The sequence below is a fragment of the Sphaerodactylus townsendi genome, linkage group LG06 (genome assembly GCF_021028975.2).
Source record: "Sphaerodactylus townsendi isolate TG3544 linkage group LG06, MPM_Stown_v2.3, whole genome shotgun sequence".
In the NCBI taxonomy this organism is placed as follows: domain Eukaryota; kingdom Metazoa; phylum Chordata; class Lepidosauria; order Squamata; family Sphaerodactylidae; genus Sphaerodactylus; species Sphaerodactylus townsendi.
This window is the reverse complement of record NC_059430.1, coordinates 2,957,041-2,979,877: the sequence shown is the minus strand read 5'-3', so window position 1 is coordinate 2,979,877 and position 22,837 is coordinate 2,957,041. Positions and strand designations below refer to the sequence as shown.

Sequence of the window (22,837 nt, the reverse complement as noted above, 5' to 3'; positions counted from 1 at the left end):
GCCAACATCTCACATGAGATCCAGATATCCAGAGAGAAGGACTATTTAAAGAAGAGCCATTGAAGTGAAACTTGAAATTCAGTTTGGAAACTATCTAGTGTAAGAAAAAACAGTTGTGCTCCTAGAGGAGTAAGAAAAAGAATACTTTGCACAACAATTATTGGCTTGACAAAGGACTGCCGAAATAAAAACCTAATCTAGAGGTTTTATAGCCATACCTGACGGTGTACTTACTAAACGTTTTTTGTATATTTGTGATAGTAAGAATATGTTAAAATGATACTCACCTAGTGAGTTGGAATACGCATGGGTGTAATATATAACTAATGTGTTTCAATGTATGCTCAATTCGAATGGGGCAGGACTTGGAAGGAGTTTTGCAGCAACAAAAATTCTAACAAAATTGTTCACTTTTCCTTAACGTTAACACTCACCAAGTATTAACAATCAACATAACAATTCAAGGTCCTGTTTCAGTTTCATTTCATGTCCCTCTAATCACAGTCCAATGATGCCACGTCCATTTCTTCCTGCAGGCGGGTGGCTCATGAAGACTCCAGAGGCTGGGTGTACTGGAATCGAGAGGATGGAGGTCCCCAAAAGAACTCTCACCAATTAAACACGCAAATTGGTGTGTGTAACACACCACAAAACACACACATGTTACCGCACTGCCTGGTAACTTTTAATAGCTTCAGACCAACCAGCTCTCGGCAGCGCAGGGGAACAGAAACGGGACCCAACACAGCGAGTACAGTGAAATAATAAAAGGTTTTATTGAGATGCTGACCTACGTGACAGCACCTCCACACCACAGCAACTGCAACTGCCTAGCAGCTTTACAACAGCTTATATGCACTTTCTCCCGCCCGGGAGTCCAGGGGAATACAGGACAGCCTACAACCATTCATTTACAGATACATAGCAACCAACTAGAGTCCAGAGGGCCGTCCCTTCTTGAATTTCCCAGCAGAAGCAGGGCGAGGTGATGACGTAGGCACAGGCGGGACAAACACAAAAGAGTCCTTTGGGTGCTTGAGGCCAGGAAACGAAACCTAATGACGATGGCACCCTTATCTGCCTGTCGATGGGATTAGGCAGATGGAGGCGCTTCTTCCGGGGTCCCCTTTGTCAACGTCCATTCAAGGTTTTGACAAATGAAAGGGACATGCCCAGGTGGAGCAGGGGTGGATTCCTGCCTTGAGCCAAGGAGGTTCCATGCAGACACAAATACAAAAGATAGCTATAATTCCTACTTTCTACCTAATACAGTTTGTTCCTATCTAACTTACACAGAAATCAAACATAGCTCCATCTTTATTTAAAAGCAAGATCAGAAATGGAATAAAAACACTTCTGACTCCGCTATCACACACACACACAAAGCCCTGAAACAAGGTATTAAGAGCTTATAATTAGCAAGGTCCCAGGCTGGTAGCCTTGCTTCCTCCAATTTAAGGGGGGATATGATATTTGAGGGGATGCCATGTTGAAGAGGGAGCAACCTTGTTTCCTGCTGCTCCAGAGACTGGGAGGCGGAGTAACAGATATAAGGTGCAGGAAAAGAGATTCCACCTAAACATCAGGAAAAACTTCCTGACCGTCAGGGCTGTTCGACAGTGGAATGCACCGCCTCGAGAGTGGTGGAGTCTCCTTCTTTGGAGGTTTTTAAGGAGGGGCTGGATGGCCATCTGTCAGGAGAGTGCTTTGATTGTGTGTTCCTGCATGGCAGGGGGTTGGACTGGATGGCCCTTGGGGGTCTCTTCCAACTCTATGGTTCTATGAACTTCAGAGCCCACCCTCCAAGGCAGTCATTTCCTTATGAGGAAACGATCTCTGTTGTCTGGAGACCAGGTTGGCAACCTTAGTTCCGAAGGCAAACAACACAGAGCTCTCTGCCCGAGCCACACACGTATCCCGTGCTGCAGACACACAGAGAGAGAAGAACGTGGGACAGGTTTGTCAGAATAGTCTTAGGCCTTCCCAAAGCTCTCCCCGTGCGCCAGACCTTCTCCCACTGAAACTGCCTCTTGGACAGGAGATGGGCTTCACCCTCACACCCAGGCTGATGAGACACCAGAGCTCAGCCCCACAGTGAGGGTGCATCTCCTTCGGGGCGGGGTTTTAATCGCAGACAAGCTCACACTTATGGCCCAGCAGACGTTGAAGAAGAAGAGGAGGAGTTTGGATTTGTACCCCACATTCCTTTCCTGTAAGGAGACTCAAGGAGGCTTACAAGCTCCTTTCCCTTCCTCTCCCCCAGAAGTGTACCAGGGGTAAGTGGCGCCCAGAGACAAATTTCTAATGTGTTTGTTGGAAACCAAAGGGTGTGGTTGTGTCCTCCTGCTTTCAAATTTCTTCTTGTGGGAGGTTGCAGCGGTGCAATCCCTCTTGATCTGAGTCCGGTGGCACCTTTAAGACCAAGAAGATTTCCAGAATATAAACTTTCTTGCTGAGTTGTTATGGGAGGAGCGGAGAGGAGGCAGGGAAGTCGCAGTCTTGAGAAAGCACCATTGAATAGCTGGATGCTGCAGGAGTGGCTATGTTTTCTCTCATTCTGAGCATCCTCCCCCCTTTTTTGGCTCTTAACATCTGGGCCCTTTCCATCTAAGGGGACTTGCTGTTCCCTCCCTCTTGGGGAGGATTTAAAATTAGGATCTCTTGGACACCTCTTATTATTTTACTGCTGTTTTTAAAGGTTTTAACTATATTTATACTTGTATCAAGATTTTATGCTGTACACCGCCCGGAGCCCCTCGGGGATGGGGCGGTATAAAAGTCTAAATAATAAATAAAATAAATAAATAAAAACTGATTCTGCAGGCGGAGGGGAGGGGCCGCAGAACAAACTGGAATGCCTGGATTCTGGTGTGACAAGAAACTTGTTTCTTGCACTTGGTAATTGTGGGTAGAATCCCAGCTTAACGCCAACCACCAAACCTTAGTTTTCGGGACAGCCCTGCTTTTTGGATGTCAGGATAAACCAGTCTTTACTGAATCTGTAATTTATCCATCACAGTTTAGCAAAGTGGTTCCCAACCTGGGGGGGTCGAAGGACCCTTTCACAGGGGTCGCCTAAAACCATCAGAAAATGGTCTTTTTATATTTTAAACTGACCAATTTTATGGTTGGGGGTCACCACAACGTGAGGAACTGTATTAAAGGGTCACGGCATTAGGAAGGTTGAGAACCACTGCATGACAGCTGAACCCACCCTGCCTGTTCCTATCGATCTTGCTTGCTTCCGGAATGCTGTCCTCTTGGAAAACCATGGTGCCTCCTAAGCCCGGGCCACGTGGCACTATGAGAGTTTTTTTTAATATTGTGCAATTAGTAGCATAGAGAAATCAAAACCAACCGCGTGACAGGGAGCCAATTTATTACAGATGCACTTTACAAGAAGTTCTCACGGAAGAACAACCACTGGACACCCACGAAGAGAAGAGGTCTCCCAACCCAGAGACTGGTGCACACCAAGGAGGTATCTAAATGTTGCAGACATGTGCTTGTGGACATCCCTGGATCTTCCAGTACCCATCAGGTCCAACTTGGCAGAGTCCAGCCTCTAGTAGCTGATCCTCAAGAGCAGAGAACAGGAGCCGCAGGCCAGTTTTCTCCTACCCGCCTCCAGCATTCTTCACGTCTTGCCAAAAAACCCTACAGCGGCTGCTTGCCTGTTTTTCATGATAACTGCTGGACTCTGCTGAAATCAGAGGCACGGGTGACCTGGCTCAGAGGTTCCATGCGGGGTCAGGAGGGGGCAAAGGTGAAGGCTGTCATTTACATTTGGTTCATGCGCTGAAGTAAGTGCAGGACATAAAGCAACTGGCCGGCTGTGGATTGGGGCCAGGGCCGGGTTATCAATACAAGGTTATCCACCCTTACCTTATTGGGCGCCAGGTGTTGGCATACTGGGTCTGTGGTGGGGGTCTGGACCAGGTCCACTTCTGGGGCTGCCACTGTGCTGGGGGGCGGGTTCTGGGGGGCCAGGTATTCCCTCCCTGCCAGTTCTGCTGCCCATAGGTCTGGGGTGGGGGCCGAGTTCTGGGGGGCCAGGTCAGCGCCACGTTCCAGTTCTGCTGCCCATACGGACGCGGCGGAGGGCGGGTTCGGGGGGGCCAGGTAGGCCCCACCTGGACCTGCTGAGCATAGGGAGGGGGCCTTGGTAGGTATGCGGGTGGGGGGCGAGTCCAAGGGTTAGCCCACCCCTGATTCCAACTGTAAACAGGTGGGGGAGGCCGTGTTTGCTGAAACTGTGGTGGGGGGGCTGTCACCGGGAGGAAAGTGGGCGGGGCAGTAGCCCAGTTTTGAAATGGTTGCGTTGGCTGTTGGTAGACGGGCTGCTGCCAGAAGGGCCTTTTTGGAGTGGAAGGGGTCGTGGTGGGCTTTGGTTTCGGCTGGGTGATTGGCACCGGGTGGCGAACGGGAGTCAAGAATGTATCTTTGGTTTTCCCTTTGATCCAGTCAAGGAAAAACTGGGTGGAGGAATAGATGCCCGGCCTCCGGACTTTGGCACAGCCGGTTCCCCAGCTGGTGACTCCGACAACCCAGAAGCGCTCGGATCTTGCTTCCCGGCACATGAGGGGGCCGCCACTGTCGCCCTGCAGCAGGGAGAAGATGAAGATGTCAGGAGGAAGAAGAGTTGGTTTTCATACCCGGCTTTTGTCTATTTTCGAGGAGTCTCAAAGTGGCTTACAAACTCCTCCCCTTCCTCATAAGAACATAAGACCGAGCCTGCTGGATCAGACCAGAGTCCATCTAGTCCAGCTCTCTGCTACTCGCAGTGGCCCACCAGGTGCCTTTGGGAGCTCCCATGCAGGAGGTGAAAGCAATGGCCTTCTGCTGCTGCTGCTCCCGAGCACCTGGTCTGCTAAGGCATTTGCAATCTCAGATCAAAGAGGATCAAGATTGGTAGCCAGAGATTGACTTCTCCTCCACAGACTTGTGAAGTGGGGGGGGGGGGGCTGAGAGAGTTCTGAAGAACCACGACTAGCCCAAGGTCAGCCAGCAGGCTGCGTGTGAAGGAGCAGGGAAACAAATCCAGTTCACCAGATAAGAGTCTGCTGTTCATGTGGAGGAGTGGGGAATCAAACCAGGTTCACAAGAGTAGAGTTTGGCACTCATGTGTAAGAGAAGGGAATGGATCACAGCTCTCCAGATTAGAGTCTGCTGCTCATGTGGAGGCATGGGGAATTGAACCCAGTTCTCCAGATTAGAGTGCACTGCTGAGAGCCAGCGTGGCGCAGTGGTTAAGAGCAGGAGGATTCTAATCTGGAGAACCGGGTTTGATTCCCCACTCCTCCACCTGAGTGGCAGAGGCTTATCTGGTGAACCAGATGTGTTTCCGCACTCCTACATTCCTGCTGGGTGACCTTGGGCTAGTCACAGTTCCCTACAAACTTTCTCAGCCCCACCTACCTCACAAGGGGTCTGTTGTGGGGAGAGGAAGGGAAAGGAGCTTGTCAGCCACCTTGAGTCTCCTTACAAGAGAGAAAGGGGGGATATAAATCCAAACTCTTCTTCTTCTTCTTATGTGGAAGAGTGGGGAATTGAACCCAGTTCACCAGATTAAAGTTCTGCAGCTCATGTGGAGGAATGGGGAATCAAACCCGGTTCACCAGATTAGAGCCTGCAGCTCATATGGAGGAGCAGGGAATTAAACCCAGTTCTTCAAAGTAGAGTCCACTCCTCTTAGCCACTACACCACACTGGCTCTAGGTAGCAAGTTGGGGAACACAAGGTTTAATCTAGTTTATCGGGGAGCAGATGATGGCAAAATAAAGGCAGTCTGTGAAGGACAAATAATTAGCAGGGGCAAGTGAAGATATTGTCAGAAAATCAGCAGGGCTTGAGGAGGAGGAGGAGGAGAAGAAGGAGGAGGAGAAGGAGAAGGAGAAGGAGGAGAAAGAGAAAGAGAAGAAGGAGGAGGAGAAGGAGGAGAAAGAGAAGGAGGAGAAAGAGAAGAAGGAGAAGAAGGAGAAGGAGGAGGAGGAGGAGGAGGAGGAGGAGGAGAAGGAGAAGAAGGAGAAGAAGAAGAAGAAGGAGGAAAGGAGAGAAAGGAGAAGGAGGAGAAGGAGGAGGAGGAGAGGAGGGAGGGAGGAGGGAGGAGAAGGAGGAGAAGAAAGAAGAAGAAAGAAGAAAAGAAAGAAGTTTGAATTTATATCCCCCCTTTCTCTCCCGCAAGAGACTCAAAGGGGTTTACAATCTCCTTGCCCTTCCCCCCTCACAACAAACACCCTGTGAGGTAGGTGGGGCTGAGAGAGCTCCGAGAAGCTGTGACTAGCCCAAGGTCACCCAGCTGGCGTGTGTGGGAGTGCACAGGCTAATCTGAATTCCCCAGATAAGCCTCCACAGCTCAGGCGGCAGAGCTGGGAATCAAACCCAGTTCCTCCAGATTAGATACATGAGCTCTTAACCTCCTACGCCACTGCTGCTCCTTTGGAGAGGAGGAAATTTATCCTCTCCAAAAGCAGGAAGTTCAAGAAGGCAGGTCAGGAAGCAGGAAGTACCATGCCAGCAAACCGATGTGAGGAACATCTGGTCTGCCGGGAAGTGGGGGAGGCAGCTGGAGAAGAAATCTGTGAGGGACGTGGTCCTTTTGGGATGAATAGCAAGAGAAGAAACAGGGAAGGGGAAGAATGACCTCATTTGGGATTGCATTTGGGACTGCTGGCTCTTTGGGAACGGTGTCCCAAAGTAGAGGCAGCCCCTGGGTGAGGCCCCCATACCTGGCAGCTGTCGATGCCTCCTTGCTCATATCCGGCACACAGGTTGTTGAAGTGGATCCTCCTGTTGTACCAACCGCTGCTGTTGCAGACGTCCAGGGGGATCAGACCTACTTTGGCCTCCTGCAGGATGTCGGCCGTTTGCGTTGATTCTACGAGCAGAAAGACTCTGTTGGCATCTCCCCTGAATCGAGGGGTCAGGATCCTAAGAGACACACCCCTCCCGAGCTTCATTGGGGGGCAGAGGCGTAAAGGGGGAAATGGTGCCCAGGGCAAAAGCTGCTCTGGGCGCCCCCGCCCCACACACCCCACTTACCTGGCTCGGCCGCCACCAGGTGCCCCTCAGCCTGGCCCCAGCAGGCTGCTCCAGAGTCCGCCGGCCAAAGGAGCAGCCTGCCGGGGCCGAGGGGAGGGGCGTGGTATTCTCCGCCCCTGTGAACAGCTGGCGTGTGCTGACCCCACATGTCCCCGTGACCCTCTGATGGGAGAGCATCTCTGTTCTCCAAACCCTGGAGTAAGATTGAGGCACTGACTTTTTCAGAGCTGAGAGGCCGTTTGCTACTTCCTCCTCTGTGCCTGGCTGACAAAACATGGCCTCTTTTGGTGAACCAGGGTAGAGACACTGAAAACTGGAATCACCGACTAACTGTTGATCTCTAAGGTGTGAATGGACTTTGAATCTACACTCGTAACTGGGAAGTAAACACCCAGAATGCTTTATCATCAGTTGGAGATATAGATTCAAAGTCCACTAGCACCTTGGAAATCAACAGGATTTGAGGGGTATGACCTTCTGAGAACCAGGGTTTCCTTGGGTGGAATCCCCACTGAGAAATGAAATCTAGATGCAACCAGGTTTCAAAAGAACCGGCACCTTTTCATCGAGGTTTCCCCCTCCCCATCCATCTCAATCACGCATTCAAACAGCGCCGCAATCCCCACTACTGCGTAATCGAACGCGCGATCTGCTCAGCAGCTCTTCCTTCCTCGTCCTGATTGGCTGTCATGCCGTGTTGGGCGGGAACCTTTTTTGTGTGAAAAAAAATGTGCTAACGTGAGCACGTAAGCGCGTACGCCCAGCGTCCCTGCCTATCCAGCTCTCTTCTGATTGGTTATCGCATTGTGCCCACGTTGAAGCGAGTACTGTTATTTCGTGCCGATGTTGAAGCGAGTACTGTTCTTTTGTGCACACGTTTAAGCCAGTAGTGTTCTCTCGTGTACACATTTCAGCGTTACCGGTTCCCTCATGCACACGTTACAACAATAGACGCAGCTGGCGTGAGACAAAAAAAATAAGGCTGTGCTCTAATTGGCCAGAAGGCCCCGCGTCACTCTCCACGGCGGGAAAATTGAATTCCGCATTCGGACCCCAATCCTCCCCTCCAATCTGGATTCGGCACGTTTTTTTAAAAAAAGGTGCAAATCCATGTAGGTTCTTAAAAAACACATGATAAGGAGGCGAGGGAGCGCCAGAACCGGAATGAATGCGTGTTCAGCAGGGAGTTCGTCGTGAAACCTGGATTTTTTGCGTGAATATCATGCGATTTATCGGCAGTGGGGATTCCACTCTTGTGAGATACAGCAGAGGATGTTTTGACATGGGAACACTCATAAATCTTGTTGGTCCCCAAAGGGCCAGCAGACTCGAATCTAGCTCTTCGACTGTAGACCAACCGTCCGCCCTCTGAAACTTTGCTAGGGAAACCTCGCTAAATTAAACACACTTTTAAGGTGTACCCTTTTCTATTCATCCCCATTTCTGCCTGGCCAGAAACCCAACCGTGGGAGGCGGAAAAAACCTTAAATAAACAGCCACGGGGAATGATCATGACTTTAGATGTCTCTATACCCGTGGTGGCGAACCTTTGGCACTCCAGATGTTATGGACTACAATTCCCATCAGCCCCTGCCAGCATGGCCAATTGGCAGATGGGAATTGTAGTCCATAACATCTGGAGTGCCAAAGGTTCGCCACCACTGCTCTATACTAATGCATATGGTATGGGAAATAAACAAGACAAATTTGAACTCTTGACCCAGAAGAGCAAATATGACCACTAGGCATCACTGAAACCTGGTGAGTTGATTGCAATGTAATGATTGCAATGTAATGTAACCTTGTTTCCTGCTGCCCCAGAGACTAGGATGCGGAGTAATTGATATAAGGTGCAGGAAAAGAGATTCCACCTAAACATTAGGAGGAACTTCCTGACCGTCAGGGCTGTTCGACAGTGGAATTCACTGTCTCAGAGAGTGGCAGAGCCTCCTTCTTTGGACGTTTTTAAACAGAGCCTGCATGCCCATCTAGCCGATTGTTGGCACGATTGTGTGTTCCTTGCACTGCAGGGGGGTTGGATGGATGGCCTTCAGCGGTCTCTTTCCAAGCCTATATTTTCGCACAGGCCATAAAGCCACCAGGGCCGTCCCCAGGGTGCTGTTAGCATGGGGGGTGCAGTTGCTGCACAGCCGCGCCGCCCTCGCGCCTCCCGAGCGGCGTGAAGCCGCCGTTTTCCGTCCTCGCTTCCCAAGCGAGGTTTACGGAAAATGACGGCTTCCAGCCGCTGCTGTGCGAATGGCAGCAGCTCGAAGGCGCCATCCCTCCCCACTGTGACGGTGGAGCCCTACGTCTCTGCGTGACCATCCAGCCGCGTCGCCGGGGTACAGGGACACGCCCCCCGCCCTCGCGACGCGGGCGGTCGCACCAGGGCAAAGCGGGGCGCTGTCCCCAGGTCCCCGGCAACGTGAATAACGCATGAAGAGCTGACCGTCGGCTGCACTAGACTATCAGCTCAGCGAAGCCGTCTTCCGGTAGTTTCGGGACATGCAAAGCGGTCCCAGGGGTTGGAATTCGGGTTCGTGTATCACGACCCAACCTCTTCTATACGGGTAATGTATGAAATGGCCCAATTTACGCATTCTAGGACACTCCTTGTGGAACAACGTTCATTTCACCAGCGGCTTGCCCTTGGTCATTTGTCTGTGGTCCTAGAATGGACCACAGTTCATGCAAGATGCTGAGTGATTCCTGACACTTTCTTGAAAGTGAAGACTTGTGAGCTAAGCTCTGGCGGGCAACTTCATGCCCCTGTAATGCTGCCTTACGCTGAATCAAGCAATCAGCCAGTCCATCAGGGTACGTTTTGTCCACTTAGACCACAGGTGTCAAACTTGCGGCCCTCCAGATGTTATGGACTACAGTTCCCATCATCCCCTGCCAGCATGATGCTGGCAGGGGGTGATGGGAACTGTAGTCCATAACAACTGGAGGGCCACAAGTTTGACACCTATGACTTAGACTGAAACTGATTCTCTCGGGGGTTTATATAGAGGTCTTTCACATCATCTTCTTCTTGGTCCTTTCCCCTGGAGAGGCCGGGGTTTGAACCTGGGACGTTCTGTATGCAAAGCAAGTTCTCTACCACTGAGCCACAGCCCCATACGGCCTACAGGAACATGGGGTCACCCATGTCCCTGGGTGCACACTACTAAGCCCCACCTCCCTAGTCTCTGTGCAGGCCAGCTTTGTAGGGCCAGCCTATAGGGAGGTAGGGGCGGGGCTTGAGGGTGGGGCCATGCCCCCAAGTCCCACCCCTGGGGCGGGGGCCACGGGGGCCACGGGCGCCATTTCCCCCCAATACGCCTCTGCACAGCCCCTCCCCTCTCTGAGGGCGGAGCCTGGGCTGTGCTTGCAGCCGACCCCGGGTTTGATCGCCAGTGATGAGTGCCGAGTGCAAGATGAAGAAAACCACAAGAAGAGTGGAGCAGTGGGGCATCAAACCCGGTTCTCCAGATTAGAGTCCACCTGCTCTTAACCACGACAGCCTGCTGGAGCAGGCGGCGCTGCCGGAAGGGGAGCAATGCTCTGACCCCAAACGCCTGACCCCAGCATCCTCTCACTTGACGTGTCGGTGACGCCCCAGCCGCTGACGTAGCAGTGGGTCAGTGACGAAACGTCCAGATCGTTGTCCGGCAAGCAGGCGGGCTGGATGTAGTCGGTGCAGTTGACCGGGGCGCTCAGCTCCATCAAGGCCACGTCGTTAAAGCTCCTCTTCGGCTGGTACATCACGTGCTCTATCAGGTTCTTGATGGTGCGCTCCTGCGCGTAAGGCCCCGGGTTCGAAAGCTGTGTGGCGCCAATGACCAGCTTCCAGTGTTCCAGGAACCTTTAGCAGAGAAGGAAGGGGATTAGGTCCATCTCGTGTGATGCAGGGGGCTCTCCAGTTAGAACCATAGAGTTGGAGGGGCCCACAGAGGCCATGTAGTCCAACCCCCTGCTCAATCAAGATCAGCACAGAGTATCCCAGACAAGAGTTTGCCCAGCCACTGTTTAAAGGCTGTCAGAGAGGAGGAGCCCACCACCGCCCTCGGCAGCCCATCCCACTATTAAGAACATAAGAACATAAGAACTAGCCTGCTGGATCAGACCAGAGTCCATCTAGTCCAGCTCTCTGCTACTCGCAGTGGCCCACCAGGTGCCTTTGGGAGCTCACAGGCAAGAGGTGAAAGCAATGGCCTTCTGCTGCTGCTGCTGCTCCCGAGCACCTGGTCTGTTAAGGCATTTGCAATCTCAGATCAAAGTGGATCAAGATTGGTAGCCATAAATCGACTTCTCCTCCATAAATCTGTCCCAGCCCCTTTTAAAGCTATCCAGGTGAGTGGCCATCACCACCTCCTGTGGCAGCATATTCCAAACTGAATGACTCTTTGGACGTTTCTAATGACTCTGAACGACTCTACTGAATGACTCTTACCATAAATGAGTGTTTCCTAATATCCTGTCGGAACCCTTCTCCTCATAATTAATACCTATTATTATTATTATTATTATTATTATTATTATTATTATTATTATTATTATTATTATTATTATTATTATTATTATTATTATTATTATTATTATTACTATTACTATTACTATTACTATTACTATTACTATTTTACTATTACTATTACTATTACTATTATTATTATTAAATTTAATATACCACCCTATCCCCGAAGGGCTCAGGGCGTTGAACAATATAATGTTATGTATAAAACATACAGGTGAATTAAAAAAGCACATTCTAAAAACAATATCCCACGAAAACCTGTATACAACCCTCCCAGAAAGCACAGTGGGTCCCGAAGATGTTGGGGACCCCTATATGGCAGGGGGGAGGGGGAGTCTCAGCGGCTGGTCTCTCCAAAGGCCCGGTGGAACAACTCAGTCTTACAGGCCCTGCGGAATTCTCCAAGGTCCCGCAGGGCCCGGACAGCGGGTGGTAGAGTGTTCCACCAGGCTGGGGCCAGAGCCGTAAAGGCTCTGGCCCAAGTGGAGGCCAGCCGCGTCATGGAGGGGCCAGGGATCTCCAGTAAGTTGGCCTCTGCAGAACGCAGAGGTCGATTTGGGATATATGGGGTAATGCGGAGTCCTGTCTTATTGGGAGTCCTGTCTTCTGCTGCCAACAGGAACAGCTCCCTGCCTTCCTCTGAGCAACAGCCTTTCAGTAGAGCATAGGTGACAAACTCGCCCCCTCCAGATGTTATGGACTACAGTTCCCATCATCCCCTGCCAAGATGATGCTGGCAGAGGATGATGGGAACTGTAGTCCATAACATCTGGAGGGCCGTGAGTTTGACACCTGTGCAGTAGAGCAACCAGGTCCCCGCTCAACCTCCTCTTCTCCAGACTGAATATTTCCAAGCCCCTCAGCCTTTTCTGTTGGAGGCTGTAGCTTTGAGTCAGGGGTGGGGGAATGCCTTATAATAATGCTCATGAAAAGAGCAGGGGAGAGCAGCGCCCCTTGGGACTTCCAGTTCCATTCATCTTGCAGGTGGGCTGGGTTCAGACAATGAGCTCACACACAAAGTTTGGGAGCAGACTCAGCAGGGCGTGAGCCGTTCCCCGCCACCTCCAAGTGCTAATTATTCAACAACGAAGCCAGGGTGGCTCAACCCAAAGGGCAAGCGAAGAGTGGAATTAGAAGGGGGATGGGGGGGGTTGGCCTTCCAATTTTGAGTATCCCACTAATTCTCCTTCGCTCAGAAATGCTCCAAACCACAGGAGTCAAACTCTGGCCCTCCAGGTGTTCATGAACTACAATTCCCATCAGCCTTTGCCAGTATGGCCAATGCTCATGTTGGGAGGGACTGAGGGGAATTGTAGGCCATGAACATCTGGAGGGCCAGAGTTTGACACCTCTGCTCCAAACCTTCCCTGTTAACCATCTTGCAATTCTCGATTAGCTGGGAGGGGGGGCAGGGAGACAGCAAAACCAGTAGTGTATCTGTGGGGGAAGGGGGGTGTCGAGCTCCAGGCGCCGCTTCTGGGGGGTGCATTTTGTGCCGGTGCCCCACCCAACTGCACCCCTGTCAGGACAACAGTTGAAAGTCCCTAATCAGGGTTCACCCATTGGCAGTCTCCAGTGGAGATTATGAACGGGGCCAGCTGGACTCCCCCCCCCTCTCCCCCATGGAAGAGCAGGTATGGCCAATCTTCATGTGGAGATGGGGGCAGCAAGGGCCCATTTGAGCCCGGATGAGGCCAGGCTTGGACTCAGCTCTAAGCTGCAACCTGCCAGAGCAGGGGAGGCCAACCTATGGTGCTCCAAATGTTCGTGGACTACAATTCCCATCCCACAGCATGGCCATGCTGGCAGGGGCTGATGGGAATTGTAGTCTACAAACATCTGGAGCACCATAGGTTGGCCACCCCTGTGCTAGAGGCTCCAGAGCAGCCGGCTATAGTCTGAGCATGGCTGGAGCCAGACTTGGATCCAGCTCTAAGCCTGCAGCATGGAGCTGGATCCAAGTCCAGTCCTAGCCACTCTCAAACAGGCCCCTGTTGCTCCCCACTCCATATGCTCCCCACTTCGCATAGGCCCAGTCCCACACACAGCCTCTATGTGGAAAGGGGCGTGGGGCAAACCTGTCCTACAGTCCTGCCTTCCTGCCTGCCTGCCTGCCTGCCTGCCAGCTATCACGAGCAAAAACATCTCCACGTCCCTTGCAGAGCTGCTAACCAGGCTGGTCTTGTGCTTGACTATCATTAGAAGAATATAAAATAGCCTACTTTGTCTCTCTGCCCAGCAGAGTTTGCCCTTCCTTCCAGCATATGCAAGCAAATCTTTTGTTCTCTAAAAGGCAGGCTGGCTGGCTGGCAGTGAGAGATTTACAGAGCCAACCTAAGCAACGGGACACCTACAAAAGTCCCTGGGCTCTGCTTAGGTTGGCATTTCTGCCCAAATGCAGACAGACAAGCTGCTTGCAGGTGGGGCATACTGTCCACTTTGCCTCTGCACCACGTCACACTCCACACTCACTCACTCTCTCTCTCTCTCTCTCTCTCTCTCTCTCACACACACACACACACACACACACACACACACACACACATATATATCCCTGCTTACCTAGCTTTTTGTCCAGTGTATGCAAGCAAAGCCTTTTTCCCCCTTTCAGCCAAAGAAAGAACAACACACCTTATCACTGGACCCGGGTTGTTAGAATCAGAAAACCTCCCTCAGACCACTGATATTGGGCAATGATGGGAGAGAGGGGAAACTGTGACCACAAGGACGGGGCCAAAATCACGCACTGTCCTCACATGCAGGTCTGGTTGTGTCGGTATTTGGCAAGTGCCAGTCGCACGATCCAGTAATGAAGGAGTTAATTTAGTGCATGCCAATTAGTTAGTGAGGTCAGAAGTCACTGATTCCTATTGGTCAAGCAGACTTGGCATGGGCTACATGCAGAGCTGCACGTAGGCTATAGGTTTATATTCTTTTTTTACACTCTGCACATGCTCACTAGTAGCCTGTTAGCCATGTAATAGTCAAGCTGAGAACTAGCTAATGAGGCTAGAAAGATATTTTCCTTCTCTTTTGCCTCCAAGTTCCCTTGCCCTATTTTGTAGCTAGTAAACGTCATTTACAGTAAGCAACGGGCTCTGTCTCATTATTATGCAAACTCACAACAGGTTGCGCTGACTCGCTGTCCCACCCCCCACACACACACCCCAGTTGCAGCCCTTTGTGCTGACTTGGAAAAAGAAACCAGCCAACCAGGATGCTGAACAACCAAGAAGAAGAAGAAGAAGAGTTTGGATTTATCTCCCCCCTTTCTCTCCTGCAGGAGACTCAAAGGGGCTTACAATCTCCTTGCCCTTCCCCCCTCACAACAAACACCCTGTGAGGTGGGTGGGGCTGAGAGAGCTCCGAGAAGCTGTGACTAGCCCAAGGTCACCCAGCTGGCGTGTGTGGGAGTGCACAGGCTAATCTGCATTCCCCAGATAAGCCTCCACAGCTCAGGCGGCAGAGCGGGGAATCAAACCCGGTTCCTCCAGATTAGATACACGAGCTCTTAACCTCCTACGCCACTGCTGCAAGTTGATTGGATGCTGAACAACCAATCAACTTGGAAGGCATCCAGTGGCTCTCTTCTATTTGAAATATTTGGTGAAGCTGAGGAATGCCCGTTCTACTTGCAGGCTGGCTGTGGTTTGGCTCGGCCCTGGCACTGCTGCCTCGCATTGGGAAACCTGCCCCCCCGCCCTTCCACTCACTGTTTCCGCAAGAAGCAGTGGGCTGCTGTGAGCACCCAGCGAGAGCTGATCAGAGAGCCTCCGCAGGAATGCGTGTAGCCGTCACGCGTTGGGATCTGGATGCTGACCATCCAGGGCCACGTCCCCGGCAGAGCGTCCGTGCCTCCGATGATTCGCACGGACCCACCGTGGCTGGCGGCCAGCGGGCGTCTTCCACAAATGCCACTGGAGAGAAAACACAAAACAGCCAGAGGCAGAGATGGGGCACAGGCCGGGGATTTCGGAGAGAGGCAGAAGAGGAGCCGGGAAGTGAGTCAGCTGGCAGCGGGGATCAAAGGCTTTACCTGGACCAGGTATTCTCGAAGGCTTTACACATCTTACCATGACCTGCTTCTGAAGATGCTGGCTATAGATGCAGGTGAGATGTTAGGAGCAAAAAATATCAGACCGTGGCCACACAGCCTGGAAAACTCACAAAAGCTAGTTGGACTAGGGGTCTGCAACTTGCGGCTCTCCAGATGTTCAGGGACTAAGAACATAAGAACATAAGAACAAGCCAGCTGGATCAGACCAGAGTGCATCTAGTCCAGCTCTCTGCTACTCGCAGTGGCCCACCAGGTGCCTTTGGGAGCTCACGGGCAGGAGGTGAAAGCAATGGCCTTCTGTGGCTGTTGCTCCCAAGCACCTGGTCTGCTAAGACATTTGCAATCTCAGATCAAAGAGGATCAAGATTGGTAGCCATAAATCGACTTCTTCTCCATAAATCTGTCCATCCCCCCTAACTGGCCATGCTGGCAGGGGCTGATGGGAATTGTAGTCCATGAAAATCTGGAGAGCCGCAGGTTGCAGACCACTCAATCTGGAAAACCCAGGTCTAGGTCCCCACTCCACCATGCACCTTTCCAAGTGACCTCAGGCCGGACGTGATTTCTCAGCCTAAACCGCCTACCTACCTCTCAGGGGTTGTTGTGATGGTTAAATAGAAGGGGAAGACCTCAAACTTCCTGGGATAAGGGATGGGCAAAAGGGAACTTGTGAAATAACGGACTTGCAAGCCCCTGTTCTTTTGGGTTCCTGGAAGAGTTGAAACCCCTGTAGCTGCCCCCAGTTCCCACTCTGTGATGTTGCCCAGCAGGTACCAAAGCCAAACTGGGTATTAATTTCTGCCTTTAGCAATTCTATCTCCAGCTTCACGGAGTTGTACATTTTGTAGGGAACAGTTAGCTCCATTGTTGTGTAGTTCTATTGTGGATGACCTAAACTGAAGAAATATTTTGCTGACTAGCAGGACGGTTCTCAGGATGTCAATCTTCGCTGTATGACGTATGCCTGCACCGTTTTCAATGTATCGAAAAGCTTTTGATTCCCACAGGTTGATTATAAAAAGAGTATGGTTTCTCTGTTAGCCAGTCCTCCCTCTCTGCTACCATGAATGCGGTCCAATTGAATAAAATTAATTAAATTTATTCAAATGCCTCTTGTCTCCTGGAATTCATCCTGCCCCCCCCCCCCCCACTTTCCCGCCAAGAGCCTGGGTAGCCAACCCCAAGTTGCCCTTCTGGGGTAACAGTATTTTATTTATTTATTTATAATTTACATTGGGTAGTCTGCCCACGCCTGAAGGGCTCTGGGCGGTGTACAACATATTTAAAACCAACAAATAGTGAAATGACGTAAAACCTGAAGAAGAAGAGGAAGAGGAGGAGGAGGAGGAGGAGGAGTTTGGATTTATATCCCCGCTTTCTCTCCTGCAGGAGACTCAAAGGGGCTTACAATCTCCTCGACCTTCCCCCCTCACAACAAACACCCTGTGAGGTGGGTGGGGCTGAGAGAGCTCCGAGAAGCTGTGACTGGCCCAAGGTCACCCAGCTGGCGTGTGTGGGAGTGCCCAGGCTAATCTGAATTCCCCAGATAAGCCTCCACAGCTCAGGCGGCAGAGCTGGGAATCAAACCCGGTTCCTCCAGATTAGATACACGAGCTCTTAACCTCCTATGCCGGGGGAGGGCGGTATATAAATATAAGAAATAAAATAAATTAATTAAAATGATCACTTAAGGCCCATGGAGAAGAAAAATCCTCAGTTGCTGAGACAATTAACCATATTATTTTGTTATGAATGAAAAACAAATGGTCCTAATCAGAATTCAAGCTGCAACGTTAGTTTTCCAGAACTAATTCCGTGAACAGAGTCCAGTATTCTTGCTGAGAGTCTGTCTGTGCAGGAGTACCAATGTTGGTTTGGGAAATCCCAGGTGATTTGGAGGCGGGGCCTCTGGAGGGCGGGGTTGAGTGACAGGAGGAACTCCAGCAGGGTTTAATGCCAACACTCCAAAACAGGTGTTTCCCCCTTCTGTTGTCTGAAGATCACTTATAGTTCTCCAGGCCCCCGCCTGGAGGATGGCAACCCTATCTACAGCGTGGGGGTCACTCACTTGCACCAGTCGTCCTCGGCACAGGTGGGCCAGAGTACAAAAAGGGCCAAGACAGGGAGAGGCAGCCACGTCATCCTACATGGGGGCAGCCGGTGCCGCTTTCCGCCACATGTTCTCATAGCACGACATCACAAACCACATGCTTCTGAGCCTCGTCCAATCAGCTTGCAGGAAGTATGACGTCACAAGCGCCCCCTGACATTCTGTGCCAGTGGTCTCTTTTGCTTGGAATGGAGAAACGGTGCCCTCGGTGTTCCTTTGCCGGGCTGCTCTTGGGGGGAAGGTCGCTTGCAAAGAGTTCACTGTCTTGCCCTCCGCCTTCATAGAATCATAGTTGGAAGGGACCCCCGAGGGCCATCCAGTCCAGCCCCCTGCCATGCAGGAACACACAATCTAAGCACTCCTGACAGATGGCCATCTAGCCTCCTGAAAAACCTCCAAAGAAGGAGACTCCACCACGCTCTGAGTTAGTGCATTCCGCTGTCCAACAGCCCTGACGGTCAGGAAGTTTTTCCTGATGTTTGGGAGGAATCTCTTTTCCTTCACCTTGAACCCGTTACTCCTGATCTTAGTCTCTGGAGCCGCAGAAAACAAGCTTGCTCCCTCACCAACATGACATCCCTTCAAATATCTAAACATGGCTATCATTGTTACAACGACGTAACGAGTTCAACTAAATAAGCTCAAAGAAGCTCAAGCCGATACAGAATAAAATCATAAGAAGAACATAAGAACAAGCCAGCTGGATCAGACCAGAGTCTATCTAGTCCAGCATTCTGCTACTCGCAGTGGCCCACCAGGTGCCTTTGGGAGCTCCCATGCAGGAGGTGAAAGCAATGGCCTTCTGCTGCTGCTGCTCCCGAGCACCTGGTCTGCTAAGGGATTTGCAATCTGAGATCAAGGAGGATCAAGATTGGTAGCCATAGATTGAGTTCTCCTCCATAAATCTGTCCAAGCCCCTTTTAAAGCTATCCCGGTGAGTGGCCATCACCACCTCCTGTGGCAGCATATTCCAAACACCAATCACACGTTACGTGAAGAAGTGTTTCCTTTTATTAGTCCTAATTCTTCCCCCCAGCATTTTCAATGAATGCCCCCTGGTTCTAGTATTGTGAGAAAGAGAGAAAAAATTCTCTCTGTCCACATTTTCTACCCCATGCATAATTTTTATAGACTTCAATCATATCCCCCCTCAGACGTCTCCTCTCCAAAACTAAAGAGTCCCAAACGCTGCAGTCTCTCCTCATAAAGGAAGGTGCCTCCAATCCTTCAATCATCCACCGTTGCCCTTCTCTGCACTTTTCTATCTCTTCGATATCCTTTTTTGGAGATGTGGCGACCATAGGGGAACTGAACACTGATACTCCAAGTGCTGTCGCACCACTGCTTTTATATAAGGGGCATGACAATCCTTGCAGTTTTATTATCAACTCCTTTCCTAATTATCCCCAGCATAGAGTTTGCCTTTTTCACAGCTGCCATGCATTGAGTTGACATTCCCAAGGAACTATCAACTAAGACGCCCAAATCCCTTTCCTGGTCTGTGACTGATAGCACTGACCCCTGTAGCATGTATGTGAAGTTTGGATTTTTTGCCCCTATGTTGCATCGCACTCTTTACATTTTGCTAGCATCCAGACTGCAGGTGGTAGTATTTGCCATTTCTTAGCCCACTTTCACCTAATTTATCAAGGTCCGCTTGGAGCTCTTAGCAATCCTTTGTGGTTCTCACCCACCCTACATAATTTGGTATCCATCTGCAAACTTTACTACCACGCTACTCCTTACCCCTACTTCCAGGTCATTTATGAATAGCCGTTAAAGAGCACTGGTCCCAAGATTGTCTACGGGATCCTTGGGGGACACCACTCCCTACATCTCTCCATTGTGAGAACTTCCCATTTACACCCACTCTTTGCTTCCTGTTTCTCAACCAGTTTTTAATCCATAGGAGGACTTCCCCTCTTATTCCTTCATTGCTGAGTTTTCTCAACAGTCTCTGATGAGGAACTTTGTCAAAAGCCTTTTGGAAATCCAAGTAGACAATGTCCACTGGTTCCCCCTTATCCACATGTCTGTTTACACCCTCAAAGAACTCTAGTAAGTTTGTAAGACAGGATTTGCCTCTACAAAAGCTATGCTGACTCTTCCTCAGCAGGTCTTGCTTTTCTACATGTTTAATAATTTTATCTTTAATGATAGATTCATTAGAATCAGAGAGATCTTTATTCGGCCAACTGTGGGCAAGACAATATCAGGGGAGCCACCCCAAAATGGCGGTGCGTTCTCACTTTTATAGTATTAATGACAAGCTATATCAAAATGGCAGTAAAGAATACACCCCAAAATGCCCACATCATCAATCAATCACGCAAAAGGTGGAGATTTTTCCTGTTCCCACAGCACTTTGGGGTTGTCCAGAATCCCCATTGGGAGATGTCAGCATTTCACTCTTTGACGTTATATGAATCAAAAACCCTTGTTCCTTCTTATCATTAATGTATCTAGTGGCCCTATGTTTCAGACCAGGGGTAGGGAACCTTTAACACTCAAAGAGCCATTTGGACCCGTTTTCCACAAGAAAAGAAAACACTTGGAGCCAAAAATATTTTTTGACATTTAAAATAAAGATAACTATATATATAGGGTTATTTTTAACCTTTTACTCCGCTCATTCTGAGAAGCGCATGGATGCGGCCATACCTGCTGCCACTGCAAGGGCTGGATGGCAAGAGATGAAGTCAAGGTGACTGCGACCCTCGCCCGGCTGCCGGGAAAGCGCCTGCCCCACTCCAACGGGGCGGGCGAGAGTGGAAGCCCACGGTGCAAACCAGCGGACTGTGGGCAGTTGGTGCGCCTGCCCTGCTGCCTGCAGGCCAGGCAAGGATGGGGCCGGCGGCTCAGCTCGTGGAGCCACAGTGCAAGGGCAGAAGAGCCGCATGCGGCTCTCGAGCCGCAGGTTCCCTACCCCTATTTCAGACAAAGAGCCTGAACTTTCTCATAGGCCTCCCTATTGTTTCAGGAAAGCAAAGGGCAACTTTAAGGTATCTTTTGGGTACAACGGGATCTTAAAACAGTTTAGCTTGCACATTTTGTGTAATTGTGAACAAAGGGGCTTTGGGGAGTTATTAGGCTAAGCTATTAACAGTAAAAGAATAGGTTTAAGGCCTGCATGATTTCTTTGGTCAGCAGCTTTACGGTTGCCATCTCTCCATTATAGGAAAAATAATGGAGGGAAGGAAGAAATAACCTTTCTTGTTGAATCTAAAACCCTTTTCTCTTTCTCTTTCTCTCTCTACTTTCTCTTTCCTTCTGCCTCTACTTCTTTTCTCTTTCTTCTGCGCCTACAGAATGTCACCTCTTCACCTTCTCTTCACCAAACTAAACACCCCCAGCTCAGCTCCCTAAGTCTCTCCCCATAGGGCATGGAGTCCAGACCTGTTATCATTTTGGTTGCCGTCCTCTGGACCCGTCCCAACTTATCAATATCTCTCCCAAACTGCGGTGCCCAGAACTGTACACAACATTCCAGGTGAGATCTAACCAATGCAGAGTAGAGAAGTACAATTACATCCCTCGATCTTGACACTATACTTCTATTGATACAGCCCAAGATCGCATTGGCTTTCTTGGCCGCTGCGTCATACTGCTGACTCATGTTTAGTTTATGGTCTACTAAGACTCCCAGGTCTCTTTTGCATGTAGTGCTGTCAAGCTAGGTGTCACCCATCCTATATCTGTGCATTTCATTCTTTTCTGCCTAAGTGTAGAATCTGACATTTATCTCTGTTGAAATTCATTTTGTTTGTTTTGGCCCAGCTCTCTAGTCTGTCCAGGTCATTTTTAATTCAATGCATGCCCAAATCATGATTTAACACATCCCCGAAGGGTTCCTGATGCCAGCCCCCTTAAGAAATGAAGAAACTTCTAAACAGCTCCAGCAGAGTCCTCTTCAATATGGACCAGCAATTAGAACTGGCTCCGCCTCCAGTGGCAGCCATTTTGTGGCCACGCCCAACCTACTCTCTCTGCTTTCCAAAAGTGCCCGCAGGCTCAAAATGGTTGAAGATTCCTCGATAAGGTTATAACTTTCTGGCAGAACTAGAAAGTTCCTAGATCTGCCTGAACCCCAAGAGAAGAGTGAATTTGTGAACCCGGCTTGTCTTGGAACTAACTGCTGGTCTGTTGACCCCGGAGCCATCAGTATGGGCTCAAAACACTCTCCTTTCTTTCCTTTACAGACTGTTTTTCTCACGGTCTCGAGCCGGCAGCTGTACAAAATGGCTTTTTAAACCGTCAGAGGATCTTCTCTTTGCAAAGCGTTGCTCTGCCTCTCAGATCTGGTTGAGGGGGACTGGAAAGGCCAACATGGGGGTGTCAGGAAAAGGGAACGGGACCTCATAGGAGGGGAGCTGCCGCGTTGACTTGGGGAAAGAGGCAAGGAGAAAAACAGAGTGAGGCCTCAAGGATCTTTGCACTTAGCTCAGCTAGCCAACAACAGCAACAACCTTTATTTGGCATTTAAAAATAGGTTCTAGAGCGTTGCCAGACATTTTTGAAATACAAATCAAGAGTACATTCAAAGCGCAGACTGGAAGACTGTATATAGCAGTGTACATTACTTAGAAAGTTCTGTCACTTGTAAAAGAAATTCTACTTTTTCCAAGAGCACGACATCTGTGTTGTTTAACAGAAGCTCCACAACAGAACAGTCAGAGTCTCTTTCAGATTTGTCTAGGGCCAGCCTGGGAGAGAAATTCCTGATGCCCTCATATCTCAGACAGCCAAGAATAATGTGAGCAAGAGTCTCCCCTTGATTTTTACAGTGTGGACAAACCCAGTCCTGGAGAGGTATGGATAAGTAGCGACCCTTTGTAATGGCCGATGGGATTGGATCTGGCCCTTGTGATAATCCATCTCTGTTGGGGTTCAGTTAATAATTCAAGATATTTGGCTATGTGCCCCTGTTCCGGTATTATTCCGACAGAGAGGGGGCTCAGTTGGCCAATCAGTGCAACCCAAACCTATCAAAATAAAAGAATGCTGATATTTCAGAGCATTTAGTCTGTCTGGCTCCTTAGTTTCCCCATGAAAAGCCAGGCTGGGAGTCCTTACCTGACTGTCAGGTTGCCATCTTCCAGGTAAGACCTGGAGA

The 22,837-nt window shown here is 50.2% G+C and overlaps 1 protein-coding gene across 1 annotated transcript; it reads right to left on the bottom strand.

The window, feature by feature from the left end:
* Positions 1-1,973: 1,973 nt before the first annotated feature.
* LOC125434607 (acrosin-like) lies at positions 1,974-17,756 on the bottom strand (the record flags this gene model as incomplete). The annotated part of the gene is made up of 7 exons (XM_048500140.1): positions 1,974-2,027; positions 3,886-4,161; positions 4,275-4,601; positions 6,729-6,877; positions 10,623-10,888; positions 15,271-15,474; positions 17,683-17,756. Coding segments are annotated over 7 exons (1,350 nt in total), but the record flags the coding sequence as incomplete, so codon positions are not given.
* Between the last annotated feature and the right edge of the window lie 5,081 nt (positions 17,757-22,837).